Source organism: Bemisia tabaci, chromosome 5 (assembly GCF_918797505.1).
Source record: "Bemisia tabaci chromosome 5, PGI_BMITA_v3".
Taxonomy (NCBI): domain Eukaryota; kingdom Metazoa; phylum Arthropoda; class Insecta; order Hemiptera; family Aleyrodidae; genus Bemisia; species Bemisia tabaci.
In genome coordinates, this window is record NC_092797.1 from 39041213 (window position 1) to 39057505 (window position 16293).

The 16293-nt window shown below is 39.5% G+C and overlaps 2 protein-coding genes across 3 annotated transcripts in view; one reads left to right on the forward strand and one right to left on the reverse strand.

The window, feature by feature from the left end:
- The window catches only part of cdi (serine/threonine kinase), a 52242-nt gene extending 39478 nt beyond the window's left edge, over window positions 1-12764 (reverse strand). The window contains exon 1 of one of the 2 annotated variants that reach the window (XM_019056872.2): window positions 11759-12764. In XM_019056872.2, the coding sequence (XP_018912417.1) occupies window positions 11759-11986 (228 nt within the window). In that variant the 5' untranslated portion in view covers window positions 11987-12764. The remainder of the gene's footprint in view (window positions 1-11758) is intronic. The other variant, XM_019056871.2, reaches the window with a different exon arrangement.
- Window positions 12765-12867: 103 nt separating this feature from the next.
- On the forward strand, window positions 12868-15048 carry mRpL55 (mitochondrial ribosomal protein L55). Its single transcript, XM_019056874.2, has 3 exons — window positions 12868-13019; window positions 14164-14335; window positions 14787-15048. Exons 2-3 carry the CDS (start codon window positions 14171-14173, stop codon window positions 14937-14939), a joined length of 318 nt encoding a protein of 105 aa, XP_018912419.1. The 5' UTR covers window positions 12868-13019; window positions 14164-14170; the 3' UTR covers window positions 14940-15048.
- Window positions 15049-16293: the final 1245 nt, after the last annotated feature.

A 16293-nucleotide genomic window follows, 5' to 3' on the forward strand; every position in this document is an offset into this window, starting at 1 on the left:
GAACAGGGAAGAAAGAAGAGGGGAAAGAGGAAGAGAGCGAAGCAAAGAAAAGAAGAAGGGCGAGGGAGTGAAGAAAAACGAATTCCTGATAGCAATCTGCTCCTTTATACCAAACGCAAAAATTGTTTACAAATTACTGAGTTCTTTCAGCTTGCAGAGACTTCTAAAAAATAAGCCTGGCTTTAGATTTTCAATACAAATAGCTTATCAGCAAAATTATCTAAAAAAATTAGTTGAGGAATTATCAAAATTGCGACGAAACCGTTGATGAGCAAAAAACCAATGTAAAGTCAGAAAGTCTTAATCCTTCCACTGCACGAGGAATGTGTTCACAGAGAGCAGTTTTCGAATTGCATCGCGTTTGAATGGCCACAAAATACGAATAATAAACAAAAAGAGAAAAGCGATTAATTATGGGTGCAAAGAGGCTTAAAGTATAATCACGTGCTTATCAAATGAATATTCGTCGAAAAAAGATGGATTTACTAAATTTTCAGGCAGCCCATGGAGAATTATAAATAAATTAGTGGTCAGATTTCCATAATTCTTGTCGTAATCACGGATTAAATTTAGCCCACGATGGGTAAGTACTTGATTTCCAGGACTCTTGAATGAAACGGAGTTCAAGACTGGTAAATATAAACTCAGCTATTTTCACAAATGACATCAGAGCCTAATGTAATGCCTAATGACATCAATGCCTAAAGTACAATAGTGTATTTTCATATCGTACCTGATTTAACTATAGCGGTGATAGGTTTTCATTTTCTCCAATAATCGATAACATACCACCACTTTGTGTATTTTTGCTGTGGGATTTCAAAGTTGCCTCGGGTATTTAACGGGAAACCCCCTGCAATACGACCTTCAAAGCATTGCAAATAATCATACAAGGTGTGCCAATAGTCCTATTTCATCTACTCAACCCCTTAGCCTTTCAGTGGTTAACGATGGAAAAGTAATACTTTGGCAGTGATATAGCCTACGACTTGCAATGAACACTAATACTTTCATTTTTAAACTGTTTCTTACGGTTTATTACCAATCAGGAGTTGCATTTTGAAAAAAAAGTTGGGAGTCACCGAGTCTCCAGACACCTCCGCCCGTTACCCTTTCATAAGGGACTTAAATATGCTAACCTACACAAAAGATGGTTTCCTTCAGGATATGAACAGGAGCAATGTCAAAGTTTCATCTTTCTCGCTCTTCACAGGAAAAAAGTTTCTTGGGTCTAGACACTAGACTCTTAAACAATTTGACAAGGAAAATTACTCTTGATTCAAGCAGATGATTGATTGAATCGAGAGCCGAGCGTCTTAATTATAGCGGACTTCCTTTTGATTCCAGCAAAAATCCGACTGAATCAAGAGTAAATTTTTTTTGTAAACTTTTTTTTGAGTCTAGACTCTGGATCCAAGACTTTCTTTTCAATGTTTAGCCGTTCATTAATTAAAAGCGGGGACTTTGAGTTCACCAAACATGGACCGCGTTTAACGGAAAGGAACCAACCCACATCACCTACTGCCAAATTTAACTGGGCAATTTAATTTTTTACAAGAGAACGTTTGTAGGGATTCTTTTGAAAATTTCAAGGAATTTTCTTCGTGCTATACAAAAAATTCACTGACATTTTCACAAAAATCCACACAGCTGATTTTATATAAAAAATAAGATAGCCCGATTAAACTTGGCAATGGCTGATGTGGCATGGTTCTTTCCTGCTTCAGCGGTCCAATTCAGTTAAAATTTCAAGGCCCTCGATCATGGACGGCGCAAAAAATACAAAATAATGGCTAATTGATAGTTTTCCGCTCCAAGTTTAAACTAAAAGTTCGCACGAGTCCTCTTTTTTTCTTCGGAGAAGCTTAACAAAGCGTAGACTGTGCGTGCTAAGAGGCAGTCAGTGTCAAGTGAGTTACGATAACGATGAAAGTACTCCTCACTTTCGAACGGTTACAACTGGAGCCGTGAGATTTCGCGTAACTCCATCCGACAGAGCGGAAAAAACGCGCCGGGATTATATTTCACACATACACACACCCTCCCTCGTGCGACCGTAACATCGGCTGATATTAAAGTTTTACAAACTCCGTCCTGTTTACTTGAGATTGGAACCTTTTCTCCACCCACTACCGATGTGTTGTAAGTTTTCGATGCGATGGTGTTTCTGAAACCTTTCACCCATTGGATAAGAGCTTGAACCTGCAACGTGTTTTCAATATACATTTCAGGATTGAACCGAACCCTCATCCATGGAAAATATAATTAGAGACTTCGTGTGATTCACAATGAAAAAAGCATGTATCTTAAATTTCCTGTAGGAAATTTTTTGAAGCAGGTTCCTCGTTTCTACTTTGTAAAACATATTTTTTTTAAAACTTAAAAATGAAGGCTGATCCTGTCAACGTCCTAGATGGGAGTTGAGGTCAAGGGAAGGGGTGCGTGACATGAAAATGAGAACAGGGGAAGGCGAGAGTAAACTTGATCACGGTTGTTCTGACTATCTCCCTAATTTGTGAGCGAGAAAGAGTAAAACAAGTTTAGGTGCTTGAGCTTTAAAGAAAAAAAAAATCTCCAATTTTGCACCTCTCACAATCTTTAAAGATAATTTCAATTCTGTTTCAAATTATGTTGCATTTATCTTTGACTAATGCGACGAATCTTCTTCTAAACTTGCGCCTTCAATTTTACTGCATAGGCAACAAACCTACCAGAGAGTACGAATAATTGTATCGTCCAAAAGGTAAGATTATATCGCGCCATCCATTGATTATGAGCCAATGCACGCTGAGTGAATCGAATGGGTATTCGCTTGCACGTACTATTTTGCCGCATGCTACAGCCGAAAAAAAAAGTTAATTACGAGAAGAAAAAATCGTTTAGCAATTTTCTTGAGAACCATTTGTTGAAACTTGCGACGGTAAGACAATAAAACGCATGACGATATACTGTCGACTTAGTTAATTAAATGATGAAAGACAGTAAGACTGTTTTCTTTTCTGACAAACCGAGATAAAAACTTGTGCGTGGACTGGAAAGGTTTCAGGGTATGATTCATGGGAAGTCCCTTCACTCCCTGGATCTGAGGGTGAAATGAGTTTCGGATGAGGGGGAAAGCATCCCCTTCACAGAAGAAAGTAACATGACGCCAATTCGTTTTAATCAAGCGAAAAGGGTCCTACATGGAGTGACTCTTTTGGCCTCTTCAGCGGTTTCGAAGGCCAGGTTAAATTAAAATACTCTCTTTCATTCGACTCGCATGAGACGACTAAGTTAAGCTCCAATTTACTAAGATCGAAGAGCTTCGGTACAATATTAAAGCATACGGTTCCAACGTTAATGAAATGTATTCATTTGGTTTTTTTATTCTTGCAAAGATTTTGTTCATTCAGAGTTAAGTAAAAAGAAAAATTCTACAGCTTGATTATCACAACTGCAATTTCAAGTTAAGAAATAAAAGCGGATAAGTAAATGAAGGTATTCTGTGCACTTACAAACAGTAAATGAGCATTAACTAAAACCTGTGGGGTCGGTTTCGCGGTAAATTATAAATTCATTGGGTTATGGACTAAAATACGGATATTTTTGAAAAACATAGAACTCAATGTACAGAGTTTCCACAGTAGCTTTTCGAATTCCCTTACTTTCACTCACTTTTTCTGACTTTCGTTCCTTTTCCTTGCCGCAAAAATGTTCGAATTTTCTGACTTTCCCTGATCTTCGACCAAAACTTGATTAATTCTACAATATACGCTAACTTTCACTGATACTTCGAAAAAGATTTTCTTGTCTAGAGATTGATTCAAGTATGGGAAAAAGGTAGTGGGAAGACGTTTGCGCTCTTTCGAATGGCACCATTGTATCGGCTGAAATGAATTGCCGAACCGACGCACTATAAGCGAGATTTCCTGCCTTTCCTTGACTTTTCCTGGTCGCCGCTATTTCCTTCTTTCCTCGTTTACCAGACCGTCGCGTTGGATAGCCTAGTGTCTTATGGCATTCAATTCGGATGATTTTGCGAATATTTATCATTTTTCAAACTATAAGCGGATATTTTGGAGTATTTTCGGCAGACTAAATCGAAACGTACTAGGTATGCTCTTCCCGACCGTTTCGGCCAGAGCTTGGCTTTCGAAAAACAGCCAGATCACTAAAAGCAAATGAATTTTAATTCTTGAAGAATTTGTTCGGATTTATCAACAGCTGGCGATCATGTTTGTTTTCTGTCAATGCTGCAAAGTTGTTAAAATTCAAATTTCGCGCCACAGCTCTAGCGGCGCGGCGGTAGCCAAAAGCGGAGTTCTGCGGGGCGATTATTGAAATGCTATCGACTGTATGTCGCAGCTTTGTCGTGTCGCGCCATCGACTAAGCATATGCTTAGTCGATGGCGCGACACGACAAAGCGGCGACATTGAGTCGATATCATTTCAATAATCGCCCCGCTGGTCGGGCAGAGTATACCTACGTCTCACTTTCCTTGGGACTATCCGTGCAGATCTATCGGTATACTCTTTTGGCGTATCTTTTCGAAAAATCTAACCGATAACTCGATTGATTCGGGGGTGAAGACACATGATGGATGGACATGACTCACGACCAGCGTGGATGAAGGTCGGAGGGACGTCAGGAAAAGACACATGTTATCTCGGCGCCGCGGGTTCTCATCCCGGGACGAGACGCGACAAGAGCAAAGGATGCGGCGATGATTCACGAGGAATCGGCGATTCAGGAAGACCGAGGTGAGTAAGTTCGCCAATTGCCGTACGTGCCTGCGTTCGCAAATCCTCGCGGCCGCTCACTCCTCGATCGGGATGAGGTCAGGGCCCCCCGCCCCCCCGTCCCCTTTCCTCCCTCACCCCGGGCCCGGCCGGCGACGACAATAGCCACCATCTTTTGTTCTTCGCGACCTTTGGCAGCTTCCTCAAATCCGCCGACGGTCGGATTAACCCTAGCCTCAACGTAGACTCCGGGCCTGTCAGAGTCCTAGCATGTGTCGGATGAGGACGCATTAGAAATTGGAAGAGAGAGGGGGAGAACAAATAGAAGTAGCGGCAGAAGCAGAATAAGAGTAAGAAGAAGAAGGATGAGGAAGGGTAGGATAAATAGGAAGTAGAGGAAGAAAAAGAGCGAAAAATAGAAAAGAGGGGAGAAAATGAGGCGAATAAGGGAGGAAGAGGAAGGAAAAGAGGAGAGAGGGACGAAAGAAAGTAAGAGATGAAGGGGGAAAAGGGAGCAAAAAAGGGGAGGAAAAGGGAGAAAGAAAAATGAATAGAGAAGGAAGACAAGAGAGAGGAGGAATTTCCTCTTCTTCATCATCTCCTCCCCTGCCTCTTTTCCTTTTCTAATCTTCCTCTTTGTCTTTCCTTGTAACCTCACTACAGAGATGCTCATGTCCACAATTATCCTTCTTATCACCATCTTGACCTGTATGGTCTATGAGACCCGAGGCTATCCGATTTAAGTTGATGCTGCGAGGAAAAAAGTGTTATACGAAACTGACTATGGATGTGCGTGCAATAACCGCGTATGATCAGGACCCAACTGTTATGACGATCGATCGTCTAACCACCTGTGTACACTGAGCGGATGCTTTTAACGACTCGGAAGTTGGGGTATGCTGCCCGTGCTGAGGAAGAACGCCGTATGAACATTCGAGAGTTGCCTAATTTTCACTGATAAAGAAATGAATTTATGAGGAAAGTTGTCCATGATTTTCCTTGCATTTCTGAGATATTTTAGATTAAATCGCGTATAACATTTCCTGAAAAAATTTGAAAAAAAAATATTGACTCTTTTACCAGTAAATTCGATTTTAATCGAAGGAAATATGGCAACGTCTGAAGGTTTGTGAAGCGTTTTTCCATGGCGCGGCAGTATGTGGAATGAACTAGAGGGTCTGACACAGCTTTTCAAAGCCATGATCAAGGACTTCTGCAGCAAGCAAAAAATTCAAGGACAAACATCAATTTCATTGATTGAGGCTTTAAAGAATACATTGATTTCGGAACTGCTGCGGAAATGTTATTGTTTGTTGCTAATTTAAAGAGACTCTATGGCACATGGACGGCTCTCTATACATTCTGCAATTATTTATATATGAAAAAAAATAATAATGATAAAAAAACTGATATAAATGAAAAGTTGAACGACCGAGGACAAGCGCAGAGGTCGGTCGTACAGTAAAAGCGAAGGTGTAATTCCGTGCTTATTCACACTCCGTCCCTCCATATCAAACTTTTCCTGAGGTCCAGCTTAAAACAGAAAGCTCCAGCTAAATGATGTTTATTGGTGCCGGGCAGACCGCAACTCCCGCACCCGTGTCTTAACACTGAAACATCGTCTGACATGAGCAAAGGGGTGCCAAATCAAATTAAATTGATAGCCAACCCCGCGGTTGCCACACTGCGAAGCAATCTCGGTCCTTTCTCTTTTCATTAAAACTTTTTTGAGTTGTTTCGTTCGCTGCCTTGCTAAGGAGAAACGCCGTACGAACCTTCAGGCGCTGTCAAATTTCCTTGGATAAAGCACGAATTTCCTGGTTTACTTATGAATATTTTCCTACCCATTTTTCTGCTAATTTCGTTCGCAATTTCACCTAAAGTTCTTGAAAATTTTAAGGAAAAATATACATACTTAAATTTCCTTGGAAATAAACATTTTATCGAAGGAAATTCGGCAACTCTGCAACGTTCACGCGGCGTTCTTCCTTGGTACAGCAGTATGCTGCCGTGCTAAGGAAAAACGCCGTATGAACATTCGAGAGTTGTCAAATTTCCTTCGATAAAATGTTTATTTTTGAGGAAATTTGTGGATATTATCCCTTGAAATTTTCAGGGGCTTTAGATAAAATTGCGTACAAAATTATCAGGAAAATCGAAAGGAAAATATTCATAATTTTACCGGGAACTTCGTGTTTTATCAAGGGAAATTTGGCAACGCCTGGAGGCTCATACGGCGTTCTTCCTTAGCACGGCAGTAAGGATCATGCGAGTTGAAGAACAAATGTTTCAATTTGGAACGTTACGATTTTTTGATGAGCAAACGCATTTGTTTTTAGTGCGAATGTTATTTATTGCTCTATGATGTCTACAATTCTTGACTTTTTCATTCCCTGATGTTTCTTTGATTTGCTGACAGAAATACTTGGATGAAAACCTAGTGGTTATCTCTCATTCTTCCAGATTCTCCTTAAGAAAACAAATTAGTACCTATACATAGTTTTGAAAAATAATTTATCAATTTTTTTAAACTTTCACCCAATACTTCAGAATCACGTGCTTGAGCGAACCATGAAATAAAACTAAAGTGGTTGCAGAGCGAAAACAGAAAAAAATTATTGGTTGTCAGCACCAAAATCCTTGAGAAATCCACTCATTTTCCTGAGTGGGTTTCGTTTTGAGATGAAGCCCTTTTTTTAGTTTATCGCGACTCTAGAAACCATAGATAAGACTGTTGCAAATCGCAAGAACAACCCGGACACGTTAGAACGAACAATTTAAGAGCAAACCTTCGCACTTTTAAAAAACACCTGCGAGTGTTTCCCCTAAAACAAAGAGCAATTAAAACTTTATTATTACATTCATCGTTTTGATTGTGTCCTTCGACGTTTTCGTACTGAAAGAAACTATGTGCAAATCACAAGGAACTCAGTATCGCGTGAATCCTATGCATACAGTTCCTATCGATTTAAATAGTCTGCACATAGTTAATTTGATCACGAATGCGTCCAATTCATCATCAAAAATAGCGGAATTCAAATGAAATTGCAAGGAAGACTTGTCTAAATTTTTACACGAAGCCTGTTACGTATGTACTCTTGTGGGTTCAGGGTGCCTATGAGAACGTATTTACGTCCTTCTTGTTTAATGTTTTTTGTTTCACTCGGACGTGCAAACTATTTTCTCTAACAGCTAGACTGCATAAATTGAGAGGGACTCTTAAAGATTGCTATCGCCTGCCTTTCACCTGCATTCGGTTCTTCGGGGAAGACGGAGAGAGAGAAGTTGCAGGATTTAAATATGAGAATAAGTGGAGGTTGCAAAATTCATTCTGTCTATTTTAGTGGAGACTAATTTTGTACGAAAAGAAAGTACTTGGTCCCTAAAGTTTGCTGATGTTCTTTGGTTAGAAACACAAGCGCGTGAAAGCACATCCGTGAGGAAGTGAAAACAAGAACATAAAGTACCGAATGCATTACTCAGGGACATGAAGTTTCTCGATCGTTTTAGGGATGTTTGGAGATGGGGGGAGGGGGGTACGGATTGGGACTAAACTTTCCCGGCATGGTCATGTGCTAGGGGTGGGAACGGGAAAGTTTCCGGAAATTACCGACGAAGTTCCCGGTGGCTCTCCAAGGTGGGAGTGATACCCTCAACATGTGAATGTGTGCGTGCTATTCTGCTAAAGTCTCCAAAATGAATTCCAACTTTTAGATCCCTAGGCAGAGGTGTCGCGGCAAGCCATCTGCCGCTTACTCCGTTAATCGATATTTTCTTCTCTCGACCGAATTTATCAATTTTCTAAAACGATTTTGCCTAAATCGAAAGTCAGCAATCACATATAACTCGGTTTGCGACGTCGCAGACTTCCTGTCATATTTTATTTTTTAAACAAAAAATTACTAAACGGCAATTCTTTAAAACGGTCTTGATTTTTCTTTTCTGTGCGAAGACAAATCTGCCAAAACTTCAAGGAATGATGTCAATTTGTTCTCCTTTAAACAAAAAAAAGAAAAAAAAAAGAAAAAGAAAAAAAAAAACAGGGGTGGAGATTTTCAGACACCGCAAACGAGATATCGACGGTGTAAGTCGGCAATCACATAACTCGTTTGCGGTGTCTGAAAATCTCCGCCTCTACGTCATTTTTTAAAGGAGAACAAATTGACATTATTTCTTGAAGTTTTTGCAGAATTTTTTTCGCACATAGAAGGAAAATCACGGCAGTTTTAAAGTATGACAGGAAGTCTGCCACGTCGCAAACCGAGTTATGTGATCGCCGACTTATACCGTCGATATGTGATTGCCGACTTACTTAAGTACGCCATCGATATTTCTAATTTTCCCAAAATCTCAAAATTTCTGAAAGTTCTCTTGGTAGGAACACCCAGATCAACACTTCACGAAAATTTCTTCAAATCGACTGCCATGCTTTGCGATTCCATGAAGGCTCATCTCAATGTGTAGTTACGCCCTTTGGTTAGCCGGGCGACGATTTGCCTGCGACATGAACCCCTGAACCACGATGCCATCCATTCATTCCTGGGTTCAAGAGCACCCAGTTTTCGACTCGACCCACTGATTCATGAGAAAGTTGCCGGTTAGGAGATCGGGGGTCAACGGGAGGATCCCTAGGACTGGCAACGCGGACGCGGCCGAGGGGACGAAGGGCCGGCGCGCATTGCTCCCGTCGAGTCCCTGCTCCCGTTGAGGCGTTTCAGCTCATTTCAGCTTCTGACAAGTGACAAGGCCACCGCCGCGATCCCGACCCGGGACCCGGGCGCTGCACCGTGCCACCGGAACAAACCCATGACTCACACTTACCATCTCACCAAACCGGAGACACTTGTTTTAGCTCTCGCCACCTCCCTCCCGCCCTTTCGGATAAACATTCTTTCTAGACCCTTGCAATCTAGAAACTACACTCAACAAAAAGTTACGGGCTGTACAGGGTGTCCCAAGACAAGCCTGGTTTCCAATGAACGCAAGGGCTTGCGTTAGCGGCAACGGCTCTTTATTACTACGGGACCGTTCCGAATATAACGCGCTCGTAACGCGGTGCCGCTGAACAACGCAACGCTGACGCAGAAAGTTGAAAAATCCTCAACTTCTGCGTCAAACGGCAGCGTAATAGTACGAATACAGTATGAATATTGAAGGAGCCAATTCTTGGGTCAAAAAAAGACGTTTTTGTAGTGTAACTTTTATCTAAAAACGCTTTTCCTGGGGGAAAGTTGGAGAAAAATAATCGTCTTTTTAACACCATGACAATGTTTTTCAACCAATATTACTTAATGAAAATTGGTAACTAGAAGTAGTTTCTGGCCCTCTTTTCATTTTCAACCTCCAACAAGGGAACACTTATTTTAAGGGGGGGGGGGGGGGGTTTACGGGGGGGCGGGGGTATCGAACCTAAAAGTGGCCAAAATTAATTTTTATAGCGACAAAAATGGATTTTTGATGGCATCACAAGATTGAACGTTGGATATATTTAGAAAATGTATTGCACTTTTTTGCTATGACTGATCGTTGTCGAGATAGGTAATAGCCACTGAATGGAGCACGGTTGGGTGCGAGCGTGGTGGAGGGCACGGGGTGGCCTAAAGGGAATTTTTGGAAAAGAAGTTATACCACAAAGTCATCTTTTTTTACCCAAGGTATCGACTCCTTCAATATTTGTACTTAATCCTGGGACACCCTGTATACTGTCATGCTAAGGAAGAACGCTGTATGAACATTCGAGAGTTGCCTTTCCTTTGATAAAACATTTATTTTTGGGGAATGTTATGAATATTTTTCCTTGAAATTTTCAGGAACTTCTGGTGAAACTGCGAACAAAATTGGAATTGAACTGTTCATAAGTTTACCAGGAAATTTGCAAACTACAAGCATAGAGGAATCTGCTGGGATTCATTGAAAATTACAAAGAGGCAATCTGAACTGCACCACCGGTACTCTCCTAACAACGAACAGTATTGTCAACAAACGTGCCTGCCTGTTTATACTGTAAATTGAAGTTGCACAGGAGCAGAGCCAGAATTTGATTGATTTGAGCTGATACACCAAATGACCGGCTACTTAATCGTTGCCTATGAGAATTGAGAGGCCGTAACTTTGTTTCTGTGACATCCTGCTAGTAGATGAAACTCGGTCGCGGTTAGACATGTGAATGGTTTTTATGAAAGTGACGCAAGTTTCTTTCGTGCCGATATCTTCTCAGGGATTGATGTACCTAATGCAAAAATTCATAAGTAAGAGCTTTTTCGCAAGAGGACAAAATTTTATTTCAGAAAACTGCTCAGTTTATTTATGACTAAAAAAAAAAAATTAAGTATTACTCCACTAAGATTCAATCATGCCTCATGCAACTATGGCTGCTTCAGAACCACTCTGATTGGTCAATGTGGTAACTACTTCACTCATCGATGCTCTGATGATCTAAAGACAATTGTTGTTCTTCATTAATATCCATTAGTTTGACGCCACAAAACAGAGAAGTTACAGCCTCTCTATTCTCGTAAACAACAGGCTAAGTAAAGTTCCCTTGGGGCATTTGATCGACATAATTTTACCTAGATGAGGTAGTTAGGACCAATTTGGCTAACGAACCTATCTACCTGCCTAATGGGAGGGCTATAAAGTAAGCGTAATTAGGGAATGTTGGACAAAATCTGGATTAAAACACTATAACTTCAGAAAATCAATTTCAAAAGCAGCATTCTGTACGAAGACTTCATCAGGAGCTGATGCCTTCCAAATCTTGTTGCATTTCTGAACACCCCTGGGTACATCTAGGCAACATTACTTACTTAAAGAATATCGAAATAAACATCTTCAATTGAAAATCTACAAGATCCAAACATTGGACACTGGGACTTCATCTGCTAAAGTATTGTTACGTACTACTGAGGTACTTTGTTTTCCAGAATGGATATCCAACATCTGAGAGTGGCTGAACTCTGCTTCAACGGAGTAGAGGTGTTAAAGCTAAATGCAATCCGACAAAAATGGAACTAAAAACATGAAACATATGAAAACATACCTTGTACACTTTGGAGTAAAATCCATTTCCAATGTGTTCACAGGAAAAGTCATCCAAGCGGTTGAGTCCCATGACAGCATGCCGAAGTGCTCGACAAGATGGCCCTGACATGAGACAATCCTTAATTTTATCTTCCATCGTAGTTTCAACAATTGATGTTGGGCACTGAAGATCATTGCTGCTTGGTTCCGGGGTGTCACAATAACCACTATCACTACCACTATACATTATCTATCAATAGTATCAACTCTCATTGCTGGGCTCATTCAGCGTTTAAGTCTTAAAAACTTAGAGTTGCCTCAAGATACAACTATATGATGACTACGTAAACCACTTCATGTTCATTAGAACGAGAAACACTATTGAAGTATCTAAAGCAAATTCAATGAAGAAAGGAATAGGTAATTTAAAGTCGATGATGTTAGTTGATAACGAGATAAAAACTGAAGTCCAAAAGCGAGAATGCTGGAAGCTTCATAGGTATTTGTACACTGGGTCTGTGTTAGCAAATTAAAAGGGTTCATCACTCTCCAAAAGGTGAAAGAAATTTCTAGGGTTTATCACAAAAATGTGGGCTATAAATTTATAGCTGAAGGGGAGAAACGTCCAGGGTAACCTAAATTTTCCACTTGATATGAAACTCCAGGACGAATTTTGAATTGAATTGTGAAGAAATCCGCTTCCGACTGCTGCGTTGATTTGAATAGTTTAGTATGACGGCGCGACACCGACATTGTACAGTTGAAATTAGAGATGAACTGAATTTTTTCAGCGGTAACTAATCAAAACAAAAATAGGTAAGTCAATTGGTCCATGGCAGAGGCACGGCCGATTTTCTGTCACTTGGTGGATCGCGGATGGCGAAAAAAGTCACTTTCCTCGACGAAGGGATGGATAGCTGAAAGGACACTGATAAGATACTCCGAATCGATAGAAATACAAAACATGAAAAATAATTGACAGAAGCAGATGACTTGCTAATCACTTCTAAATAAGTCTGCTCGGACAAAATGGATTCACTCGCGACTTCGAGACACGGGCATTAGTCTGCTGAAGATTGGCCAGAGTGCGCTGAAAGCAGCACAACAAAAAACCAATAACATAAAACTAACCTCAAATTTCGGATGTGAATTCAGAATTATCAATTCTCAAATCCGGAATTTCAGAACAAATCGTCCTCTGAACTATGTTCATCAAATCCATCTTGATTATGTGGAGTTGATTTTAACACGTAGACCTACAGTGATAGTGTTTGAGAGTCGTAAGTATATATTTGATAATCTTCACTCAACTCCTCGTCTCGCATGTTTCCAAAACGATCACTCCCTCCTGTATCAACTTCATCGTATGCGTTAAATAATCCTTGGATGATATGGACGTTTGAGATATCGTTACTGTGATTTTCTGTGTCAATATGTTTTATCCCTTGATTTTTCAGGTGATCACTGTCAGGAAATAAAAATGCCACATGGTGATACATTGAGACGTTAATCACAGGCACCTCTGATTCCAAGCATGGAACAGATGAACTACTGTTGATAAGATCAAAGTTTTTACAGGAACCCTCAAAACAACCCTCAAAATTGCTGTTTCACCCAATTGAACTTCTTAATAACCAATTTTGCGAGAAATGGACATGAAAAGTAAATACTCTGGAAATTTTCAACTGTTTTCGCTTGAAGATGCAGCACTTTTGCTGTGTCAGGTGCGAGCAGCATTGTTTTGATGCAGTTGCTATGAGATTGTGTGGTTTACCTGTTAGAGGAGACAGATAAATGTGATCTACGTACTCACCACAACTTCTTTTTTTTTTTTTTTTTTTTTTTTTTTACTTCTTCAAATAGCACACAAGGGCTAATCCCACGCTTTAAGTCCCATCCCCCCCTCCGTCCCTACTGAACCAGTCCCAGGCAACCATTGTTTGAGACCATCAAACTCAGGTCGCCTGGCCGGGAATCGAACCCGGGACCTCCCGATCATAGAGCAAGCGCTACAACCACTACACCATAGGAGGCCGACCTACCTATTCTACCTATCCCACCCCTGTTCTACCTATTCTACCCTCTCTACCTATTTATGCATTTTCAAATGCTCTAAAATTCGCTTTTCAATTCTAATTTTCTCAAATATGGCATGTATTAAGTTTCATTTGAAGAGCTCACTATGCTGACAATGCTGTAAAGAACATCATATTTAATTATTATCATGAACTTTAACTGGCACTGACTTCCTTGATTTTCTGTGCAGGGTCCTTCAATTTGAAATTACTTAAAAGTAATATCATATAACGAGAGTTGGTTCACTTCTAGTTTTTTATCCTTGTATGTCAGTACTTGTGTGCCATGTTTCATCTTCCCTCTGTTTTACACTTGAAAATAACTTACTTCTTTTCTCATTTTTCATAGAGTCAAGATGAATCAAGCCCTTATCATCACTCGCAACTTGAGCAGTGCAACAGCAGCTGTGACTAAAATTCATCGCTCAACATATGCTCGCGTGTACAAAGCTGTGATAGTCAAGCCAGATGGTTCCACAATTAGGACACGTTGTTATCCTGAGCCAAGGCTCATCATTAAGGTACTTATTAACTATCTGTATGAAAATTTCCTCTAATTTTTTAGCAGTTATAATATGGAATAAATTGCACTCCTCAGTAATAACCATGTAATTGTAGGATAGCTCTCGAAAGTAACCAACGAGGGCTAGTCCTTTCTTCATAGTTGCAACTTTTCTTCATGCTTAGCATATCATTATGTATAAGATGTGGGTTTACCAATGGAAATCTCTCTGCCTGTGAAGACTGAGTTGAGATTTTTCTTGTTTTTACTCTAAAGGCATCTTAAGACTCTGGCAATTAAGTGGTATGGCAGCCTATTACCTTTAGTTCTTTGCGTCAAATGAAAATAAGATTACAACAAATTCTCTCCGTATCTGGGCTGCATGTATTTCCTATATTTTAAATCAATATGATTAGTTTCAGTGTTTACAGGATGATACTTACGGATTTTTCTTTTTATTTGTGTTACAGCTCCCACTTGACCTGAATGAACTAAGCGATAAAGATAAGCAGATCAGATTAGCACTTAGAAAACCAAGACAACAGGTAAAAGTTCAGGAAGACATAGAACATGATTTCGATGCAAAGAAATACTTACAATTTGTTAAGAAGGTAAAAAAGTGAGTTAGATGTAAGTTGTTGTTTTAAAATAATTTTTTAGTTCTGTTCATTATTAATATAAATAGTTTGGTTTTTTTTTTACCCAGGAAATAAAAATGTGTATAACTTTGAAGATTCAATAAGTAAATTATTTCATTTTCTTCCTGTCTCAAACTCTTGTTAATGTAGTTAAATTGGTGCATTTACCCATGTCAAGTGAGACTATCCAGGACTTTGGAAAGAAAAAACCTGTCCATCTAAAAGGTAGATTGGATTCCAGGAATTGGAGCTTTTAGGTTGGTCTCTGGCAAAGTTTATTTTTAATGGAAGAGAAAGAGCCATGTCTCGTAATTATTAAGATTAAACTGAAATACTGTCAATATTTATGATATAACTTTTATACATTATACATACTATATAAATGTACATGCAAGTTTTTCACTGCCTATTTCACGCGGATAAACCAACATGAACATTCTAAAGTCTGCTGATATTTTTCTGAGTTGTGATGAAGAAAATTATTTTAAGTCAAGTTCATTCGTATGCTTTTGTTTAAAAAGGAAAAGAAGTATGACTAGGAACCTTTGTACGAGCAAAAATGGCCCCAAAATTTTTAGCCTTTGAAATCAGCAGGCACGAAGACTTGAAAAATGAAACAAAACAAACTGGCTCACAATCTACATTATAATCAGCTTGCTTTTACATCTATTATATAAAGCTTATTATCCTTGATTATATCTCTCCGAATGATCAAATAATAAAATAATTTAGACAGGAATAAAAGACTAAATGCATGAATAAATAAACAGGCGGTTTTCACACAAAAAAGTTGAAGAAAGCAACGATATAGAGGTCTAAATCATCTGATAAATCATTGATTTTGCAGCTAAGCAGATAAAGAATACATATCTGTATTGAAAGATTGATAGTTTCGAAACCACCAAGATATATTTTAGGTCATTTCCTCCATATCGGATTTTTTAATTTTGATGATTTGACTGAAAATTCAACCTTTACTGTAAGAAAATATCCCCTGACACCCAACTTTCACAATAATCGATCAAGCAGGAGCTGAAACAGCATTTTAGACCAAATCCTTCATCTTGCATTTTCGAATTTTGAAATTTAAGTTGAAATTCAAGTTTCCTGTCGGAAAATGCCACTTGGTGCCAAGTTCCACAAAAATCGCCCGAAAAAGAGCCGCATATCGTAGGATCAGTACTGCCGTGCGAAGGGAAAACGCCGTATGAACCTTCAGGCGTTGCCAAATTTCCTTCGGTAAATCACCAATTTTTGGGAAAATTTGTAAATATATATCCTCCAATTTTTCACATAATTTTGTGCGCAATTTCAACTTAAGTTCCTGAAAATATCAAGG

Bases quoted from the DNA above. Each gene is read 5' to 3' on its own strand.
- mRpL55 (XM_019056874.2), top strand. From the start codon at position 14,171: ATGAATCAAGCCCTTATCATCACTCGCAACTTGAGCAGTGCAACAGCA. The intron at 14,336-14,786 runs GTACTTATTAAC...TTTGTGTTACAG, and splicing joins AGCCAAGGCTCATCATTAAG to CTCCCACTTGACCTGAATGA.